Genomic DNA, 19,351 nt, shown 5'->3' with positions numbered 1-19,351 from the left:
ACAATTGGAGTGAGAAAAGAAACTGAGGAGGATAGAACCTAAGAGAGGAAAAGGCAAAAAGGAATTTCAGGCCTCAGGATAGGAGAATTCTACACAAAACACTACAAATAAACTTTGCAGAATTTTGAAATATTTTGTGCACAATTTTCAAAATTTTTGCACAGAAATCTGCCAGGAGTATAATACTGTGATTGATAAGCTCTAAACTTGAATAATGACCTGCTAAATGTGTAAAATATTTGTAGTGTTTCTGCCTCAGACCTACATACAATGCTATTTAAACAGATAGCCAAAAGGAAAACCACTATGTGCATCAATTTGATAGATTTTAAAAAGCCAGGCGACATCTTTTGTAAAAATCTGCTTTTCATATGGAATCCCTCAGAAGATGGTGAATTGTATAGAACTTATATAGACACTCTGAATGCAAAAGTTACATGTTAAGGATGATCTCCGAGAATAATTCAGCTTTATCACATGAGTCAGGCAAGAGTATGTTTTGTACCCATTTCTTTTCATTGCCGACGAGGGCTAAACTAAGAAAGAAAACACAGTGCCCCTCCCCCCTCCAACTCATTATGGAAAATCTGGACTATGCCGATTACTTCAGTCTGCTTTCAGCCTGTCAGAAAAGCATGGAAAGGCAAGAGATTGACTGAGATAGCTCAAAAGCTTGGGCTGAAAGTGAACACCAGCCAAAGATGATGAAAATGAACTGGAAGGCAAATACCACCGTCAGCCTACATATAAATGCTATAGAAGTGAGCAACCCTCTCTATCTATGGGCTGATGCAGAAAAAGTATGTTAGGCTTTGCACACCAGTACACTCTACATTAATGCACAATTTTGTGGGTGCACAAGGCAAAAAAATAAATAAATAAGTTTGCATGCAAGCTAATTGTACACAAAGCCTTGCATAGACATCAGCATACAGCGCATTTAAATGCAAAGTCTGAGGAAGCATTAAAGGTTAGCATTAGAGAATGACATGGGGGAAAATTTGTCCGTGCCACTACCCCTTCCCTGTGACCACCGACCCTGTCCCCGCCCCATCCCCGTAGCATCCATACAAACCTCAGTACTGCAATATTTAGCTTATTCCTTTCTTATAAATCAAAGTTCTGGCTGCTGAACTAGAGAAAGTGATGTTCAGCTGGCAGGGCTTTGTTTATAAATTTTTATCAATACAACTAATATACTACTTTATCCTAAAGTTAAAAAAAAATAAAATAAATATTTTTTTTTCTACCTTTGTTGTCTGGTTTGTTTTCCTCATCTTCTCCTCATTCATTTTCTTCCATCCACTGTCTGCCTTCTTTGTCTCTTCCATATGCTCTGTTTCTGTGCCTCTCCCTTCCATCTCTCCCTCCACTCCCACCCCAATTGGTCTGCCACCCATCTTCTTCCCTCACTCCCCCCATAGTCTGGAATCTCTCTCTTCCCCATTTCCCTTTAGCGTCTGTTCCTCCCCACCCCACCTACCCCAGTTCTCTTCAGCGTCTGTTCCTCCCCAGCACACCTTCCCCAGTTCCCCCTTCAGCGTCTGTTCCTCCCCAGCACACCTTCCCCAGTTCCCCCTTCAGCGTTTGTTCCTCTCCACCCCACCTTCCCCAGTTCCCTTCAGCATCTGTTCCTCTCCACCCCACCTTCCCCAGTTCCCTTCAGCATCTGTTCCTCTTCAGCCCACCTTCCCCAGTTCCCTTCAGCGTCTGTTCCTTTCCACCCCACCTTCCCCAGTTCCCTTCAGCGTCTGTTCCTCTCCAGCCCACCTTCCCCAGTTCCCTTCAGCGTCTGTTCCTCTTCAGCCCACTTTCCCCAGTTCCCTTCAGCGTCTGTTCCTCTCCAGCCCACCTTCCCCAGTTCCCTTCAGCGTCTGTTCCTCTCCAGCCCACCTTCCCTAGTTCCCTTCAGCGTCTGTTCCTCTTCAGCCCACCTTCCCCAGTTCCCTCTTCAGCGTCTGGTCCTTTCTACCCCACCTTCCCCAGTTCTCTTCAGCGTCTGTTCCTCCCCAGCACACCTTCCCCAGTTCTCTTCAGCGTCTGTTCCTCCCCAGCACACCTTCCCCAGTTCTCTTCAGCGTCTGTTCCTCCCCAGCACACCTTCCCCAGTTCCCCCTTCAGCGTCTGTTCCTCTCCACCCCACCTTCCCCAGTTCCCTTCAGCGTCTGTTCCTCTCCAACCCACCTTCCCCAGTTCCCTTCTGCTTCTGTTCCTCTCCAGTCTGTTCCTCTCAATCTGCATATTTTGGAGGAAAGGCGGGAGAGGGGCGATACGATAAGAGACGTACGTAATGTAAATGCGCATGAGTCGAGTCTCTTTCATTTGAAAGGAAACTCTGCAATGAGAGGGCATAGGATGAAGTTAAGAGATGATAGGCTCCTAAGGAAATACTTTTTTTTACAGAAAGGGTGGTAAATGCATGGAACAGTCTCCCGCAAGAGGTGGTGGAGACAGAGACTGTGTCTGAATTCAAAAGGGCCTGGGATAGGCGCATGGGATCTCTTGGAGAGAGAAAGAGATAATGGTTACTGCGGATGGGCAGACTAGATGGGCCATTTGGCCTTTATCTGCCATCATGTTTCTACTTAGGAAAACACAGCACCAAACACTATTGGTGTGGTCAGCACCCATTTTCTTAGCGTTTGCCTTATTGCCCCCACCCCATCCCCCCTTAAAGTCAGTGTAGGGATCTTTCACAAGCAACTTTGTTACCATCTCCAGTGGAATCATAATAGCATTCTCTTCACAAGCAGGTTAAAAAATGTTTTCCAATGCACATTTTAATCTGCAGAACTGCTAACAATATCTTTTTTGGACGCAATCATCTGTCACACATTTAGAGAATGAAAGGCTGTCATTCTTTGATGTTGAAGCCCGAAATACATACTGCATTCGACTTGTCATCACACTGTTCGGTCTTGTGTGCTGTCTGATTCACTTCCTAGAAACTTATATGCTGACAGGCTTTTTGTCTGGCTTTGATTACATGATAGGTAGACATTGTTATTTTCTTTCAATAGTATCTGTTCACATTTTCATCGCAATCTACTGTTGTCACTTTGAATATTCAAATACTCCTGAATTTTTTATGTTGCCTTCTTTTTTTTTTTTAAACTGATATCTCTGACTCATGAATTTAAATTAAATACTGATGAAAGTTCCAGTGTAATGTGCTGTGAAACACATTTTTGAGCTTATTAAATTGAATATACAGTAGACTGTTAACCAGAACTCAATTAAGTAGAACTCTTAAGCAATCAAAAAATAAAAAAAATTAAGGAATACTTTAAAAACTTAAAATAAAAATGAAAATAAAATCAATTTCTGGCGGAAATTTAAGTGTACACTTGGCACACCACGCCTAAGTATGCCCACGTTTTTCCTACCACATAACCGGTAGTTTGTCTGGAACAGTTTATGGTATGGCACAGTATGGTATAGTATTAGTTAGGCCTATTTTTAATAGTAATTCTCAAGCAACCAGAAACTATATTTATCCAGCATTTATCAATCCCCATAGGTGCTGGTTAACTGAGAGTCTACTGTAATTGGTTGGTCATTCCTAGGAAGGCAAGATGAATACAGTTTTGCCTTGAAGATGGAGAAAGACTGGTCAGATCTAACTTTTTTCTTGCATAGGTCTTATCTTTGAACGCACTACACTGCCTGTCTGCTGCCAGTACTTTTGGTGGGTAGGAGCATGGGAATTTATCGCTATGACCTGTTAGATCTTAGTGGTACATCAAGCTAAATAAACAAATATGAAAGCTCCTCAATCAAAATGGCAGCCACTTTGAAACTAGAGCCGGCAAAGGCAGGAGTGACTAGGGATTGCTTCTGCCCATGCTAATTCTAATCTGAAAAAGATTGCTGCAAACTCCCATGGTAGTCTTGGCAGCCATTTTGCATGGGTAGGAGTGATTGCTCCTGCCCCAACAAGGCCACTAGACCATCAGAGCTTTTAAGGTAGGCTTCGGGAGGGCCTACGGGTGGTGTTTGTGGTTGGGAGAGGGCTCTCTGCTGGGGGGAGCGCTATCTGTTTGGGGGGGCTGACCAAAACTGAGCAGCGAATTTTGGTTGAAGATTCAGTTTTCATCACCTTTGACTGGTGGCAAAATGGCTGCTGTTCCCACCTAAATAATCAGAGCTGTGGCAGGTTCCATGGGGAGACGTGGGCTTTCCTGAAGCTTCCCTGAACAATGTGACACTTTCTAAAAAAGCAAACAGGATGCTGGGAATTATTAAAAAAGGGATGGTTAACAAGACTAAGAATGTCATAATGCCCCTGTATCGCTCCATGGTGCAGCCTCATCTGGAGTATTCCATTCAATTCTGGTCTCCTTATCTCAAGAAAGATATAGTGGCACTAGAAAAGGATCATAGAACAGCGACCAAGATGGTAAAGAGGATGGAACTCCTCTCGCATGAGGAAAGACTAAAACGGTTAGGGCTTCTCAGCTTGGAAAAGAGACGGCTGAGGGGAGAGATGATTGAAGTCTACAAAATCCTGAGTGGAGTAGAATGGGTACAAGTGGATCGATTTTTCACTCCATCAAAAATTATAAAGACTAGGGGACACTCAATGAAGTTACAGGGAAATACTTTTTAAAACCAATAGGAGGAAATTTTTTTTTCACTCAGAGAATAAGTTAAGCTCTGAAACACGTTGCCAGAGGATGTGGTAAGAGTGGATAGCGTAGCTGTTTTAAGAAAGGTTTGGACAAGTTCCTGGAGGAAAAGTCCATAGTCTGTTATGGAGAAAGACATGGGGGAAGCCACTGCTTGCCCTGTATTGGTAGCATGGAATGTTGCTACTCCTTGGGTTTTAGCCAGGTTCTAGTGACCTGGATTGGCCACCATGAGAACGGGCTACTGGGCTTGATGGACTATTGGTCTGACCCAGTAAGGTTATTCCTATGTTCTTAACCCAGATAAACATTGATAAAGTCTCTCCTAACATCCTTTATGCTACGCAAACTTTATCTGACATCCCTCTCCATCTGTATTACTGGCCTTTTTGGTGGCCTCCCTCTGAACTAACTCCATCCTATGAAGCAAAGCAATGAAGCAGAACATAAATAAAGCTAAACAGCCAGCAGACCCAATCACCAGTGAAGCACTGCCCAAGACCAGGATCCAGGTCCCAAAGAATTAAAATGTGGCTGCACAGGTAGAATCTACTTCCAATGAGATTGGTCAGCCTGGGTTGATACCCGTCCCCTCCACTGCCAAGAGAATGGACTGATCCAATTATTTCACCCCTGAGAAGAATCAGCTGCTTGCGTTGCTCCAAGGAGAACAGGCCATCTTCCAGGAAAAGGAAGAGAGGGAGCAGATGTTTATGCCATCACATGCCTTGTCCTAAAGAACAGCTGTAGCTTTAGTAGTAACTCTTTCTACCTTTCTGCATGCCACTAACTGGTAAAACGAGAAGGAGGTGAATAAAATAAAGATTGCATATTATTTTGTTGAAGGATGGAATTTGTGACCACTGGGGCTCAAGGATCACTCAGGGCATGAGAGTGAGGCTAGGACAGTTGTTCTTAAACCTATCCTGGGGGACCCCCAGCCAGTCACATTTTCAAGATATCCCTAATGAATATGCATGAGGCACATTTGCATTCCTGCCACCTCTGTTATATGCAAATGAGGTTCAACGTGGATAAGTGTAAAGTGATGCATGTCAGTAACAAAAATCTCTAACATGAATACAGGATGGCTGGGGCGGTAATTGGAGAGACCTTTCCAGGAAAGAGACTTGGGATTTCTGATCAACAAGTCAATGAAGCCGTCCACGCAATGCGCAGCGGCGGCAAAATGGGCCAACAGAATGCTAGGAATGATAAAGAAGGGAATCACGAACAGATCGGAGAAGGTTATCATATCGCTATACCGGACCACGGTGCGCACTCAGCTGGAGTACTGTGGCCAGCACTGGTCAAGGATACGGTACTACTCAAAAGGTTCCAGAGAAGAACGACTAAAATGGTTAAGGGGTTGGAGGAGTTGCCGTGCAGCGAGAGATTAAGAGAAACTGGGCCTCTTCTCCCTTGAAAAGATGGGACATGATCGAAACATTCAAGATAATGAAGGGAATAGACTTAGTAGATAAAGACAGGTTGTTCACCCTCTTCAAGGTAGGGAGAACGAGAGTGCACTCTCTAAAGTTGAAAGGGGACAGATTCCGTACAAACATAAAGAAGTTCTTCTTCACCCAGAGAATGGTAGAAAATTGGAACGCTCTTCCGGAGTCTATTATAGGGGAAAACACCCTCTAAGGATTCAAGACAAAGTTGGTCAAGTTCCTGCTAAACTGAACGTACACAGGTGAGGCTGGACTCATTTAGAGCACTGGTCTTTGACCTAAGGGCTGCCGAGTGAGCAGACTGCTGGGCATGATGTACCACTGGTTTGACCCAGCAGCGGCAATTCTTATCTCGCTAATAAACGGCCACTACCCTACCAACCTCAGTGAAATCATCATCACCCCGATCCTCAAAGATCCCAAAGGACCGATAGACCAAACAGCCAACTACTCTGCCTCTACTCCACTCTACGTCAAAATAATAGAAGGACTAGTTGCCAAATTCCTCTCCAATTAACTAGAAAACCATAACATACTCCATCCCACACAATCCGGCTTCAGAAACAACTTCAGCACAGAAACACTACTAGGATCTCTCTCTTGGACACAGCCAGACAACATCTCAGCACAGGAAAAAAAAATGATGCTCATACAACTAGACCTTACCGCTGCATTCAACTTGGTGGACCATAACATTCTACTACAAATCCTGGATACAATAGGTATCACAGATAAAGTATACACATGGTTTGAAGGATTCCTTAAATCAAGAACCTATAGAGTAAAATCAGAAAAACAAAAATCTGAACCTTGGTCAAACCCCTGCGGAGTTCCCCAAGGATCCCCTCTATCCCCAACTCTCTTCAATCTCTATATAGCCTCCCTCAGCTCTCACCTGGACAAACAAGGCATAATCTCCTACAGCTATGCCGATGACATTACCATTCTCATACCCTTCGATCAACCTGAACTCTCCATGACGAACACAATATACCAAACACTAAAATCAGTAGCAACTTGGATGAAAGATCACAAACTGAAATTGAACCCAGATAAAACGAAATTCATCCTCCTAGAAAACAACAAAATACCAACCATAACCAACATTGAAATCAACGCAATCAACTACCCCATACAAACCACCCTAAAACTGCTATCGACAGATGCTGCACCATGCAACCGCAAATCAATAAAACAATACAAAAGTCATTCTTAGTCATGAGAAACTTAAGACAAGTTCGGAAATTCTTCGAGAAAACTCAATTCTAGCTCATAGTTCAGTCCTTAATACTAGGCCTACTTGACTACTGTAATATCCTCTACCTCCCATGCCCTACAACCATAACAAAACAACTACAATCTATCCAAAACTCAGCACTAAAACTCATCTACTCATTAAAAAAACATGATCACATTACAGAAGCATATCTCCAATCGCACTGGCTTCCGATCCCAGCAAGAATACAATTTAAATTCTACTGCCTACTATTTAAGACTTTATACGGAGACAGTCCAAACTACCTGAATAACTGCCTCATCCACAACACCGCAACCAGACATAGGAAAACTCATACCCCATTCTCATACCCCCCAATTAAGGAGGTCAAACGGAAAAAATCTATATCATGGCCTCCTGGCCACTCAAGCAGCCAAACTAGACAACCAAATCGCCAATCTACTGACGGCATCCCTCGACTACAAGACTTTTAGAAAAGAAATAAAGACCATACTCTTCAAGAAAACTCTGAAAAAAGAAATAATACTGCAAGTCTCAAACTCCACCTCTCACTAAAGCCAACTACCCCAAACAAATAACCTTACCCATTTCTCACTCTTTTTGAAAATGACCAATTTTTTTTTTTTTTTTGTAAGTTCTTGTTGTAATACATCTTGGATAATTCTTTTGTAATCCGCCTTGAACTGCAAGGTAATGGCGGAATAGAAATCCCTAATGTAATGTTGTTAATATAAAAGTATATTGTGTGTATATAAGAAAAATGAATGGAAAAAATAGTGTTACAATTAGTACTATTATGGGGGCAGGGTCTGGGGCGTTGATTGAGCTGAGATGGGTGAAGGCTGGCCAACGATTTAGCCCAGTGTTCTTCATCCGCCAGTCCATGGACCGGCGCTGGTCTCAAAATAATTATTTTATTTCCATCGGTCTATAGGTGTAAAAGGTTAAAGAACACTGCTCTAGACCACCAGGAATGATAAGGTAAGGCACAGGTGGTGCCGGTTCGGCATCGGGGTTGCACCACGTGGAGTTAGGCGGGAGGGTGAGATGGATGGACAGATGGCAGGCAGAGCAGGAAGGGAGGAAAGAAGCCACTAGACCACTAGGGACATTAAAAAGGTAGGCTTGGGGAGGGTTCTCTGGGTCTCCATTGCTGCGGTATTACTATGGCAGCAGTTCCCAATCCCAAGGCACTATAATAGGATGGTCTACTGCAGTGGTCTCAAACTCGCAGCCTGGGGGCCATATGCGGCCCGTCAGGTCCTACTTTGAGGCCCTCGGTATGTTTATCATAATCACAAAAGTAAAATAAAACAGTTTCTTGATCATATGTCTCTTTAGCTATAAATTACAATATTATTATTAAGATTTATTATATTACTTAGCCAAAAGGAAAGATTTATAAACTATAAAAAGTTTTACTTCATGCAAAATTGTCATTTCTTTAATAAGACATTAACTATTTTTCTGAGGCGCTCCAAGTACCTACAAATCCAAAATGTGGCCCTGCAAAGGGTTTGAGATTGAGACCACTGGTCTTCTGTTACCGCAGTAATACCAGGCAAAATGGACAACTGTTTCCCAGTCCTGCAGGAATTACTGTGGTAACCATTACTGTGTCACTCTCTACACAAGAGCACATTGACAGGGTGGATACCTTGATTAGATAACGGTGTCTGAATTGGCTGCAGATTTGGATATCAGCTATTTGATCTGCATTTGCCATAATGCATGATGATTTAGGCTACAGGAAAGTCTGCACACAATGCTTACTGATCTGCACAAGCAACAGCGTGTGGAGGTTGCGACCCAGCTCCTGAGACAGTATGAAGAAGATACGAGTATTCTGGAGAGAATTATCTACAGCGGCAAGACATGCATGCATCACTGCAACCCGGAGAGCAAAAGACAAAGCATAATGAAGTAAAGGAAGAAGTGCTCACCTGGCTTCAGAAACAGCCAAAAAACTTTTCTGCATGAATGCAGAAGCTAGTTGAACAATACAACAAATGGATCGTCTTGCATGGGAGGCTATTTGGAAAAGTGATATGTTCAATTGTACATAGTTGCTTCTATTAAAGCCATTACATGTATTTTGCCTTTACTTTTTTGATTTACCCTCGTATATATCTGACACCACATAGATGAAAAAATAGCGAAGGAATGCTTTCAGTGTCTGACTGGGAATACAGCAGTGGGCATCAGGATACAAATTCTTAAGCAAGATGAAATATGACATATCATAGATAGGTACTCAGATGCAGTTGATGGATTACCTAAAAATAAATTAAAACAGGGAGAGATGTTGGGGTGGTTTTTTTTTTTTTTTAGAGAATTCATATGACCCACCACAATCATGCTCCTCTCTATAATAAGATACTATTTAGCACCTAAAAAAATATTCTGTGAAGCAAATGAGAAAAAAAATGTTATCCTCATGTCATGTTGGGGAAGATAGAAACTTTGAAAGCTCTTTAAATAAATGAACCATAATAACATAAGCAGTGCCTCTGCTAGGTCAGACCAGAGGTCCATCATGCCCAGCAGTCCACTCACATGGCGGCCCATCAGGTCCAAGACCTGTATAGTGATCCTCTAACTATACCCTTCTATCCTCTTTTCCTTCAGGAAGTTATCTAATCCCTTCTTGAACCCCAATACCGTACTCTGTCCTATTACAACCTCCAGAAGCACATTCCAGATGTCCACCACCCTTTGGGTGAAGAAGAACTTTCTAGCAATGGTTCTGAATCTGTCCCCTCTCATTTTTTTCCGAATGCCCTCTTGTATCTTGTAGTTTTCGAGAGTTTGAAGAATCTGTCCCTCTCTACTTTCTCTATGCCCTTCATGATCTTGTAGGTCTCTATCATGTCCCCTCTAAGTCTCCGCTTCTCTAGGGAAAAGAGCTCCAGTTTCTCCAATCTTTCAGCATATGAAAGGTTTTCCATACCTTTTATCAATCGTGTAGCTCTTTTCTGAACCCTCTCGAGTGTCGCCTTCTTAAGGTACGGCGACCAATATTGGACACAGTACTCCAGATGGGGGCACACCATCGCCCGATACAACGGCAGGCTAACTTCTTTCATTCTGGTTGTAATACCTTTCCTGATAATACCTAGCATTGTATTCGCCTTCTTAGAGGCCGCTGCGCACTGTGCCGACGGCTTCATTGTCTTGTCCACTATTACCCCCACTATATGTAATTCTCCCTAGTTAGTATTTCATGTATACTACGGGCTCCTTTTATCAAGCCGCACTAGTGGGGTTAGCGCGCACAACTTTTCATCATGCGCTAACCCCCGCGCTGGCCTAAAAACTACCGCCTGCTCAAGGGAGGCGGTAGCGGCTAGCATGGCTGGCGATTTAACGCGCGCTATTACGCACATTAAACCGCTAGCGCGGCTTGATAAAAGGAGCCCTATGTATTTGCACATCTAGTTGTCCAATTAGTAAATCTCTACACTTTGAAATATCATTGACTATTGGTCACTTTTAGAAGTACATTTAAATTACTTTGTATTGTTCACAAAGCATTGTGGGAAAAGGAGCAAACATACTTAAGTAGGCTGACATTGCTCTATACACCTACTCATTGCCTTAGATCAGGGGTAGGCAATTCCGGTCCTCGAGAGCCGGAGCCAGGTCAGGTTTTCAGGATATCCACAATAAATATGCACGAGATAGATTTGCATCTCAAGGAGGCAGTGCATGCAAATCCATCTCTTACATATTCATTGTGCATATCCTGAAAACCTGACCTGGCTCCGGCTCTCAAGGACCGGAATTGCCTACCCCTGCCTTAGATCTATGCAGGATTATAAACTATCAAGGACCCGCTTTTCAAAAGTACAATGGGCCATCACCTGAGAGTGAGCACTCACAATGAGGAATGACCTACCAAAAGAGATTAGATCAGAATTTCAAGTTTTCAAATTTTATTTAAAATTTGAATTGCTTAATCTTAATACAAAGTGATGAATAAATCTAAAAAAACATAATACATCACCAAATTCAGGGAGATTGTACCAATAACAGACAAATCACAAAACAAAATCAGAACCGAAAGGGAAGCGGGTGAAGAAATACAATGATAGAGGAGGCTTAAGATTTTATTGAAGACTCATCTTTTTAAATTGACTTTTGGATTGTTGTGACCATAAATGGGTGGGAAATGTGAAGCATGCTTGGGAATATTTAAAGGATTAGATGTAGTTCGCTTTCCCTATCAGGTATTAGAATAAATGAGAATCTAACATAAGAATAGCCTTACTGGGTCAGACCAATGGTCCATCAAGCCCAGTATCCCAGATTCAGGGTGGTCAATCCAGATCACAAGTACTTGGCAAAACCCCAAATAGTAGCAACATTCCATGCTGCCAATTCAGGGCAAGCAGTGGCTTCCCCCATGTCTGTCTCAATAGTAGACTATGGACTTTTCCTCCGGGAACTTGTCCAAACCTTTTTTTAAACCTGCTATGTTAACCACTCTTACCACAACCTCTGACAATGCATTCCAAAGCTTAACTATTTCTCCGAGTGAAAAAAATATTTCCTCTTATTGATTTTAAAAATATCTCCCTGTAACTTCGAGTATCCCCTAGTCTTTGTAATATTTTATTGGGAGTAAAAAAAAAAAAAAAATTCAATCCACTTGTACCCATTCTACACCACTCAGGATTTTGTAGACTTCAAACATTTCCCATCAGCCATCTTTTTTACAAGCTGAAGAGCCCTAACCTCTAGTCTTTCCTCATACGAGAGGAGATCCAACCCCTTTATCATCTTGATCCTTTATCTGGGTGATAACTCAATGTTGAACCTTGTTCCTCTTCTTTGAATCTTTTCTAGTTCTGCTATATCTTTTTTTGAAATAAGGCTACCAAAATTGAACTCAATACTCAAGGTGAGGTCGCACCAAGGAGCAATACAAAAGCATTATAAGGTTCTTAGTCTTGCTTACCATCCCTTTTTAAAAATAATTTCTAGCATCTTTTGGGCTTTTTTTGGCCACCAGCACACATTTGGCAAGTATTGTCTACAATGACACCCAGATTTTTCTTTCCGATGATTTGGGTTATTCTTCCCAATGTGCATCACTTTGCATTTCTCCATTTGCAATCATCTGTCATTTGGATGCCCAGTCTTGCAGTTTCCTAAGGTCTGCCTGCAATTTTTCACAATCTACATGCGTTTTAACAACTTTGAACAGTTGGCTAGGGGCTCCTTTTACAGTTCAGGGATATATGTCTGTCCAGATCGAATGAGTTCTTGGGTTAGGTCTGTCCCGTCTTTAATGGAGTTCCTGTATATTTATTGTACTTGTTTGTAAACCGCTTCGATCCGGTAAGGAAAAGTGGTAAATCAACACAAATAAGAGTCTGCACACCTGCAAACCCTGTTCTTACTGCTGAAAAATAATACTAACTTGTAGCTGGCAAGGGGGGGAAGGGGGGGTTGAGAGGATTTCTTATGATTTTTTTGTTTAGAATCTGGCAGTTTTAATTTATTTTGGAAGCATAAGGAAGCCTGCGCAAGCCTCTAAGCACCGGTACTGAAACACAAATGTGGGCGCGTCTGAACATATCTGAAAGTGAAAGCAAACATTAGTGCTTTTTTCAGCACCTAACTATAAGCTGTTCAAGTGAGAAAAATAATTGAAAAACTTATAATTAAAAAGGCTTTCAGGTTTGCCCGGCACACGTGGACAAGAACTGCGCTTACTGCAAATCTCATCTGCACATGCACCAAGTATATTCCTCCCCCTTGATTTTGTTTTTAAAACGCACCTATACCCCCCTCTTTTAAGAAACTGTGCTAGCAGTTTAAGAACATAAGCAGTGCCTCTGCTGGGACAGACCAGGGGTCCGTCATGCCCAGCAGTTCGGTCACACGGCAGCCCACCAGTATAGTAACTCTCTATCTATACCCTTCTATCCCCTTTTCCTTCAGGAAATTGTCCAATCCCTTCTTGAACTCCAATACCGTACCCTGTCCTATCACGCCATCTGGAAGCGCATTCCAGGTGTCCACCATCTATTGGGTGAAGAAGAACTTCCTAAAATTGGTTCTGAATCTGTCCCCTTTTAATTTTTCTGAATGCCCTCTCGTTCTTGTAGTTTTCGAAAGCTTGAAGAATCTGTACCTCTCCATTTTCTCTATGCCCTTCATGATTTTGTAAGTCTCTATCGTATCCCCTCTAAGTCTCCTCTTCTCCAATGAAATCTCCGCTTCTCCAGGGAAAAGAGCCTCAGTTTCTCCAATCTTTCAGCGTATGAAAGGTTTTCCATACCTTTTATCAAACGTGTCACTCTCTTCTGAACCCTCTCGAGTATTGCCATATCCTTCTTTAGGTACGGCGACCAATATTGGACGCAGTACTCCAGATGCGGGTGCACCATCGCCCGATACAACGGGACGATAACTTCTTTCGTTCTGGTTGTAATATCCTTCTTGATTATACCTAGCATTCTATTCGCTTTCTTAACGGCCGCTGCGCACTGTGCTGACGTCTTCATGGTCTTGTCCACTATTACCCCCAAGTCCCTTTCTTGGGTACTCTCACTCAGTAACAGCCCTCCCATCGTGTAGCTGTACCTTGGGTTTCTGTTTCCTACGTGCAAGACTTTACATTTCTCTACATTAAACTTCATCTGCCATCTCGTTGCCCACTCCACTAGCGTGTTCAGGTCCCTTTGTAAATCTTCGCAGTCTTCTTTAGTCCTAGCCCCATTAAATAGTTTGGTGTCGTCTGCAAATTTTATTACTTCGCTCTTCGTCCCTGTTTCTAGATCATTTATAAATACATTGAACAGCAGCGGTTCAAGCACCAACCCTTGCAGAACACCACTCGTGACCCTCCTCCAGTCCGAGTAGTGGCCCTTCACTCCTACCCTCTGCTTCCTACCCGCCAACCAATTCCTGATCCATCTGTGTACGTCTCCTTCTACCCCATGGTACTTCAGTTTCCGAAGTAGGCATTCATGGGGTACCTTGTCAAATGCTTTTTGGAAGTCTAAATATACGATGTCTATGGGGTCCCCTTTGTTCCTCTGTTTATTAATTTCTTCGAAGAAGTGCAATAAGTTCGTCAGGCACGATCTTCCCTTGCAGAAGCCATGTTGGCTTGTTATCATAAGTTTATTCCTTTCTAGATGTTCCTCGATGCTTTCTTTTATCAGCGCTTCCGTCATTTTCCCAGGAACCGAGGTCAGACTTGCCGGTCTGTAGTTCCCCGGGTTACCTCTCGATCCCTTTTTAAAAGATTGGCGTAACATTGGCTATCTTCCAATCCTCCGGGATCACGCCTGTTTTTAGGGATAGATTACAGACTTGCTGTAGTAGTTCCGCTATCTCCTCCTTCAGTTCTTTTAGTACCCTAGGGTGGATTCCATCTGGGCCCGGTGATTTGTCAGGTTTTAATTTTTCTATCGGCCTGTGAACGTCTTCGAGACAGGAAGCCGCGCTGAATGGCCCGCACTGCTCCCGATGCTCATAGGAACTCAATGAGCGTGGGCCATTCAGCGCAGCTCTCTGCGATACAAACCACTAGCACGGTTTCGTAGAAGGCGTGGATAATTTGAATGCCATTAGCTTTCAGCACTGGAGGGCTGGCACTGCTCACTTCAGCACTAAAATCTGTACTTGAGGCAATATAAAGTTATGCGACTTGCCCAATATTAACACTGGGCTTCCTGGTCGTCAGCCCAGGTGCTCTAACCACTAGGGGCTACTCTCACAAAGCCACGGTAGCAACGCTGCTGTGTTAATAGGAACTGAATGGGCTTCCTTGTATTTACCGCGGCAGCCTCACTTCCGCAGCTTTGTCAAAATTCTAGTATACAATACCAGCAGCATTTTGGCATTTTCAGTCCTCTAGAGATAATCTAACAGGATTTGATTGGCTCTTGAGACCATCCTAAGGTCATTTTACTCTTCCTTCTTTTTGAAAAAGTTTTGTCTCTTCTTCCATTACTAATGCCAAAACCTCAGAAGTTTTAAACATATCTAATAAACTTTACATTCATTTGTTTCATCTGCGACAGTTCCAGTTTGGGCTCCTTTTACGAACGCGCATTAGCGGTTTAATGCGCGTAATATCGCACGCTAAACCACCGGATGCGCTAGCCGCTACTGCCTCCTTTTAAGCGAGCGGTAGTTTTTGGCCAGCGCGGGGATTAACGCGTGATAAGTTGCGCCCGTTAACCTCGCTAGCGCGCATTTGTAAAAGGAGCCTTTTGTTTTGTCTTTGGAGTTTCTCGATGTTTGCATGGAACACAGGCCTTTTTTTTTCTTTCTGATGTTTGTTTGCTTTGAAAACCTCTCTTTTTTTACACACTACAGTTTGGCTGATGTTCAGAAGTTACCTGGTTTGAGACTGTGCTCTGTTAAGCTCCCCCAAGTAATTTTGTGTGAAATTTCATCACATCCTGATCCTGCACTTGCATTTATCTATGGCAAATGTCTTGCCCAGTTTTTCATATACTAATGTTCGTTAATTCATTCACTCTAGTTAATCCTCTCTGATGAACTGCAAAACCCGTTTCTTTTCAACTGATCTCCTGTTTGGGATAACTACGGTAATAGCACAAAGTACTTAAGGATCAAGATGACCTGTACTAACATTAATTGTGGACTCTCTAAATATATATATCATTCACTTACTTACAATCGCATTCCAGGTAACATCTTTTCATCTAATATCTTTGCAAAGTCCAACATGCTTTCTACTTCTGCACAGTTGACAGCAACTGGAAAATAGGAAATGTGTGACAACACTTTGACCCGTTTCACTATTTTCCATCTCATGTCCTCAGCAACTGTGCTAGGTATTGCTATATTTGATTTTGAAAAATAATTGATGTGGAATTCTGCATTTGACAACATGAGAAAAAAATTGAAAAGCACGCACAGAAATCTGGCAAGGTTTCTGTACTTATCTAGACCCAATTTATTGGGGGAGGAAACGATGGACTGGGCAAGTAGCCTTAAGAACCTGTTTCAGACTTTCTGGCACATCTGCCTGCAGTGCCCATAAGAGAGCAATACAGTAGCACTTAAATCTTTACTAGGAAAAAAAAGTGTTTTCCTTTTTTTTTTAATAATTCTTTATTAATTTGCAAGCTTTGACAGTGTATTACAATTAATATAACTTTAACAGATTGCATAAATTAGACCATATTACACACATTATTAAAGAAAACATCAATTTCTTCCCCCCACCTCCCAATTATTAATATATTAAATCATATTATTTATTACAATATTATATTTAAATATTTTTAAACTCTTCCAAATACTTTCCCCTCCCCCCACCCTGGATGTGTCAGGAAATCTAAGAAATAAAAAGATATATCTCTATTATTGTATGTTTACAAATGCAGTCAATGGGCTCCATACTTTATTAAATGTATTGCTAAGACCCAAGCATTCCACATTCATTCTTTCATATTTATATGTATTACATATATTACATATTACATATATATGTATTCTTTCATATTTATATGTATTGTATGGCAAATATGAAGCACATTTGTGTATATTCAGCTTTCTCTGCAGGTGTTAAAAAAGTGTTTTCCTGATGACACCCAGCACCAATTCACAATTAAAAACTAGAAGGTGTGGTCGTCTGTTGAGCGTGTCATGCTCTCTCCCTTTGGAGTTAGCTATGGAGATTGAAATGTTTCTTTTTAAAGCACAGTAGGGAATTTCACAGCAAATATCTACACAATAAAACAGGGGAAGCAATTCCACAAAATCAAACAGGCAAGAGCAAAGTGGAAATGATTTATCAGATGAGTTGAAAGACACTTTTTTGTGCACCAATCTGATTGGTCATTTCCACTTTGCTCTTGACAGCAAATATCTAAACAGCATTCGCCGCAGAAAGAAATACAAGCACTGTAATACCTGGATACATCGCATACAGAATTTTTTTTTTTTAAGTTCTCCTTCAATATCTTGTCTTTTTGCTGTCTCCTCCATTCAAATAAACCACACCCCCAAAAAAAAAAAATCAAAACCTCACAACTTTGGATTTCTTTTGTACAAGATAAACGTTTCCCTCTGCAGCACCTATGTAGCACTATGGTGTCATCACGTGATCCTTACTAATTTGGATAGATTTATGAACCCGTTCCAAAACACGTTATCAGATCCCACGTTAAATAATAATTCCTGCAGGGAAGCTCTGGAAAATTGCAAATGTGGTCAATTATTCTCTGCCAGAGGGGCCTCCAGATCATTCTGTCAAGTCACACAATAGGAATGTTTGCTCAGTAAGTCAGGTACCTGTGTCGGTTGGACCACAGCACAGCGCACAATAGATTCCCTCAACTTATTTATTTAAGTAAAGAAATGTAACCTGTTGAACGAACGGATTTTCTCAAGTGTGTGGCGCTAAAAGCACTGAAACAAACGCCACTAGGGGGGGAGGGGGAGACCTGTTGATTTCTTTGCGCCTCCAGAGTGGAACGCGAGCGATCCCTCGGCATGTACAAACGTTCTCAATGAGCCTATCGCCACTTTCGCACAGAGGAGACGCGTAAACTCCAAACGAGAGCTCCGCGTACATTCCTTACGAGGAGGGGAGGGGCAGCCCCTCCGAAACGCGCACCTCTCTAGCCGAAAGATTCCCCAGCAAAATCGAGGCAGAAAACCCCAAAGCAGGCGGAACGTCTTTTTGACCGAACAGCTGCCGCGCAACTGGTGTCACCGCCCCCCCTCCCCCTCCCTCTCCAAACAAGCCAGGCGCTCGCTGCAAAAAAAGGTGGCCCGAACTCACCTTCTGCTGCCTGCGGGCCATGTCCGTGGGCTGCTTGGCGTTGAAGGGATAGGCGATGCACCTCATGGCGAACACATAGAGCTGCAGGCGGACCCGGCGCTCCCTCTCCTCCCGCTGCAAGCGCTCCTGCTCCTCGCGGCCGTCGCTGCTGCTGCCGCCGCCCACCGACGGGCTGGGGCTGGCCGGTCTGCCCGCCTGCTCGCGGCAGTCCCGGCCGGAGGGCGGCAAAGACCTCTGCGAGCCCCCGGCCGCCGCCACCAGCACGTCGCGCCGCTCCTCTTCCACCAGCCCGTCCGACTCCTCTTCGCTGGACGACGGGTCCAACATGTCAGGGGCTTCACTTTCTTCTTCTTCAGGAAAAGTCGGGGGGGGGGGGGGACAATTTCTTCCGCTGTAGCCGGGTTTCGGTTATTGGGGGGGGGGGGGAGAAGACAGCTGGAAGAGTGGCTTCTCTCTGTGGCGAGGCGAAGAGAAAAGTCGGAGCACCTGGGCGGACACGTCGAGTTTTTTCTGCCAGCCCGGACTATTTCCTCGCTGAGAGGAGGGGAGGTCTTGCAGAAGGGAGTTGAGGGGGGTGGGGAGGAAGCCTAGGCCCTTTCCTATGGCAGCAGGCGGCCGACCCGGTCACTCCTCCCCGAGTGACGCCACGCGCACCTCCCGGCAGCTGGAGCGCAGGTGGCAAGAAAACAACAAAAAAAACCCAACCTGTAGCGCCCACAACAATGCAACACGTGGAATGGAATGTTAAGGAGCCGGCGCGCGCCGCTCGCGGACTCCCGCTGAACCCTGGCCGCGCGTTTGTGGAGTTCCGGGCTGCTGTTTGCCTCTGACGCACCTGGTCCCAAAACAACCCCTGACCGCCTGCTACGGTAAACATAACAGCATACATAGGCTTGCCACCGTCACGGTTATGGTATCAGAGTGTGAAATCATTTTTTTTTTTTTTTTTTAACATAGAACTGCAAATTATAATGTGAGAAACTAGATTTTAAAATTCGTGCAGAAGAATTTGTTCTTTTACTGTAGCCTGTTGCACGAACTCATGATATGTTCAGTCAGGCAAGCGGGGCATAATTCATTTTTCATACCCCCCTTGAGATCTAAGTTTTATTTACTAAAGAGGTGCACACGTGCAACACATTTTATGAGCCCTCATCACCCTTCCCAAAGGACCTATGCTAAATGAAACAATAAATTGCAGACCTTGCAAATGTGCCGTTATTTAAGAAATATTATAAATATCCCC

General features: G+C 43.3%; 1 protein-coding gene across 8 annotated transcripts in view; it reads right to left on the bottom strand.

Annotated features, from left to right (window-relative positions):
- Positions 1-18,924, bottom strand: part of CADPS2 (calcium dependent secretion activator 2) — a 575,994-nt gene extending 557,070 nt beyond the window's left edge. For 2 of the 8 annotated variants that reach the window (XM_033958190.1, XM_033958192.1), the window contains exon 1: positions 18,106-18,924. In XM_033958190.1, the coding sequence (XP_033814081.1) occupies positions 18,106-18,432 (327 nt within the window). In that variant the 5' untranslated portion in view covers positions 18,433-18,924. The remainder of the gene's footprint in view (positions 1-18,105) is intronic. The other 6 variants (XM_033958191.1, XM_033958194.1, XM_033958193.1 and 3 more) reach the window with 4 other exon arrangements.
- Positions 18,925-19,351: the final 427 nt, after the last annotated feature.

The sequence above is a fragment of the Geotrypetes seraphini genome, chromosome 9, assembly GCF_902459505.1.
Source record: "Geotrypetes seraphini chromosome 9, aGeoSer1.1, whole genome shotgun sequence".
Taxonomy (NCBI): Eukaryota; Metazoa; Chordata; class Amphibia; order Gymnophiona; family Dermophiidae; genus Geotrypetes; species Geotrypetes seraphini.
The sequence above is the reverse complement of the archived record's forward strand: the minus strand, read 5'-3'. Positions and strand labels throughout refer to the sequence as shown.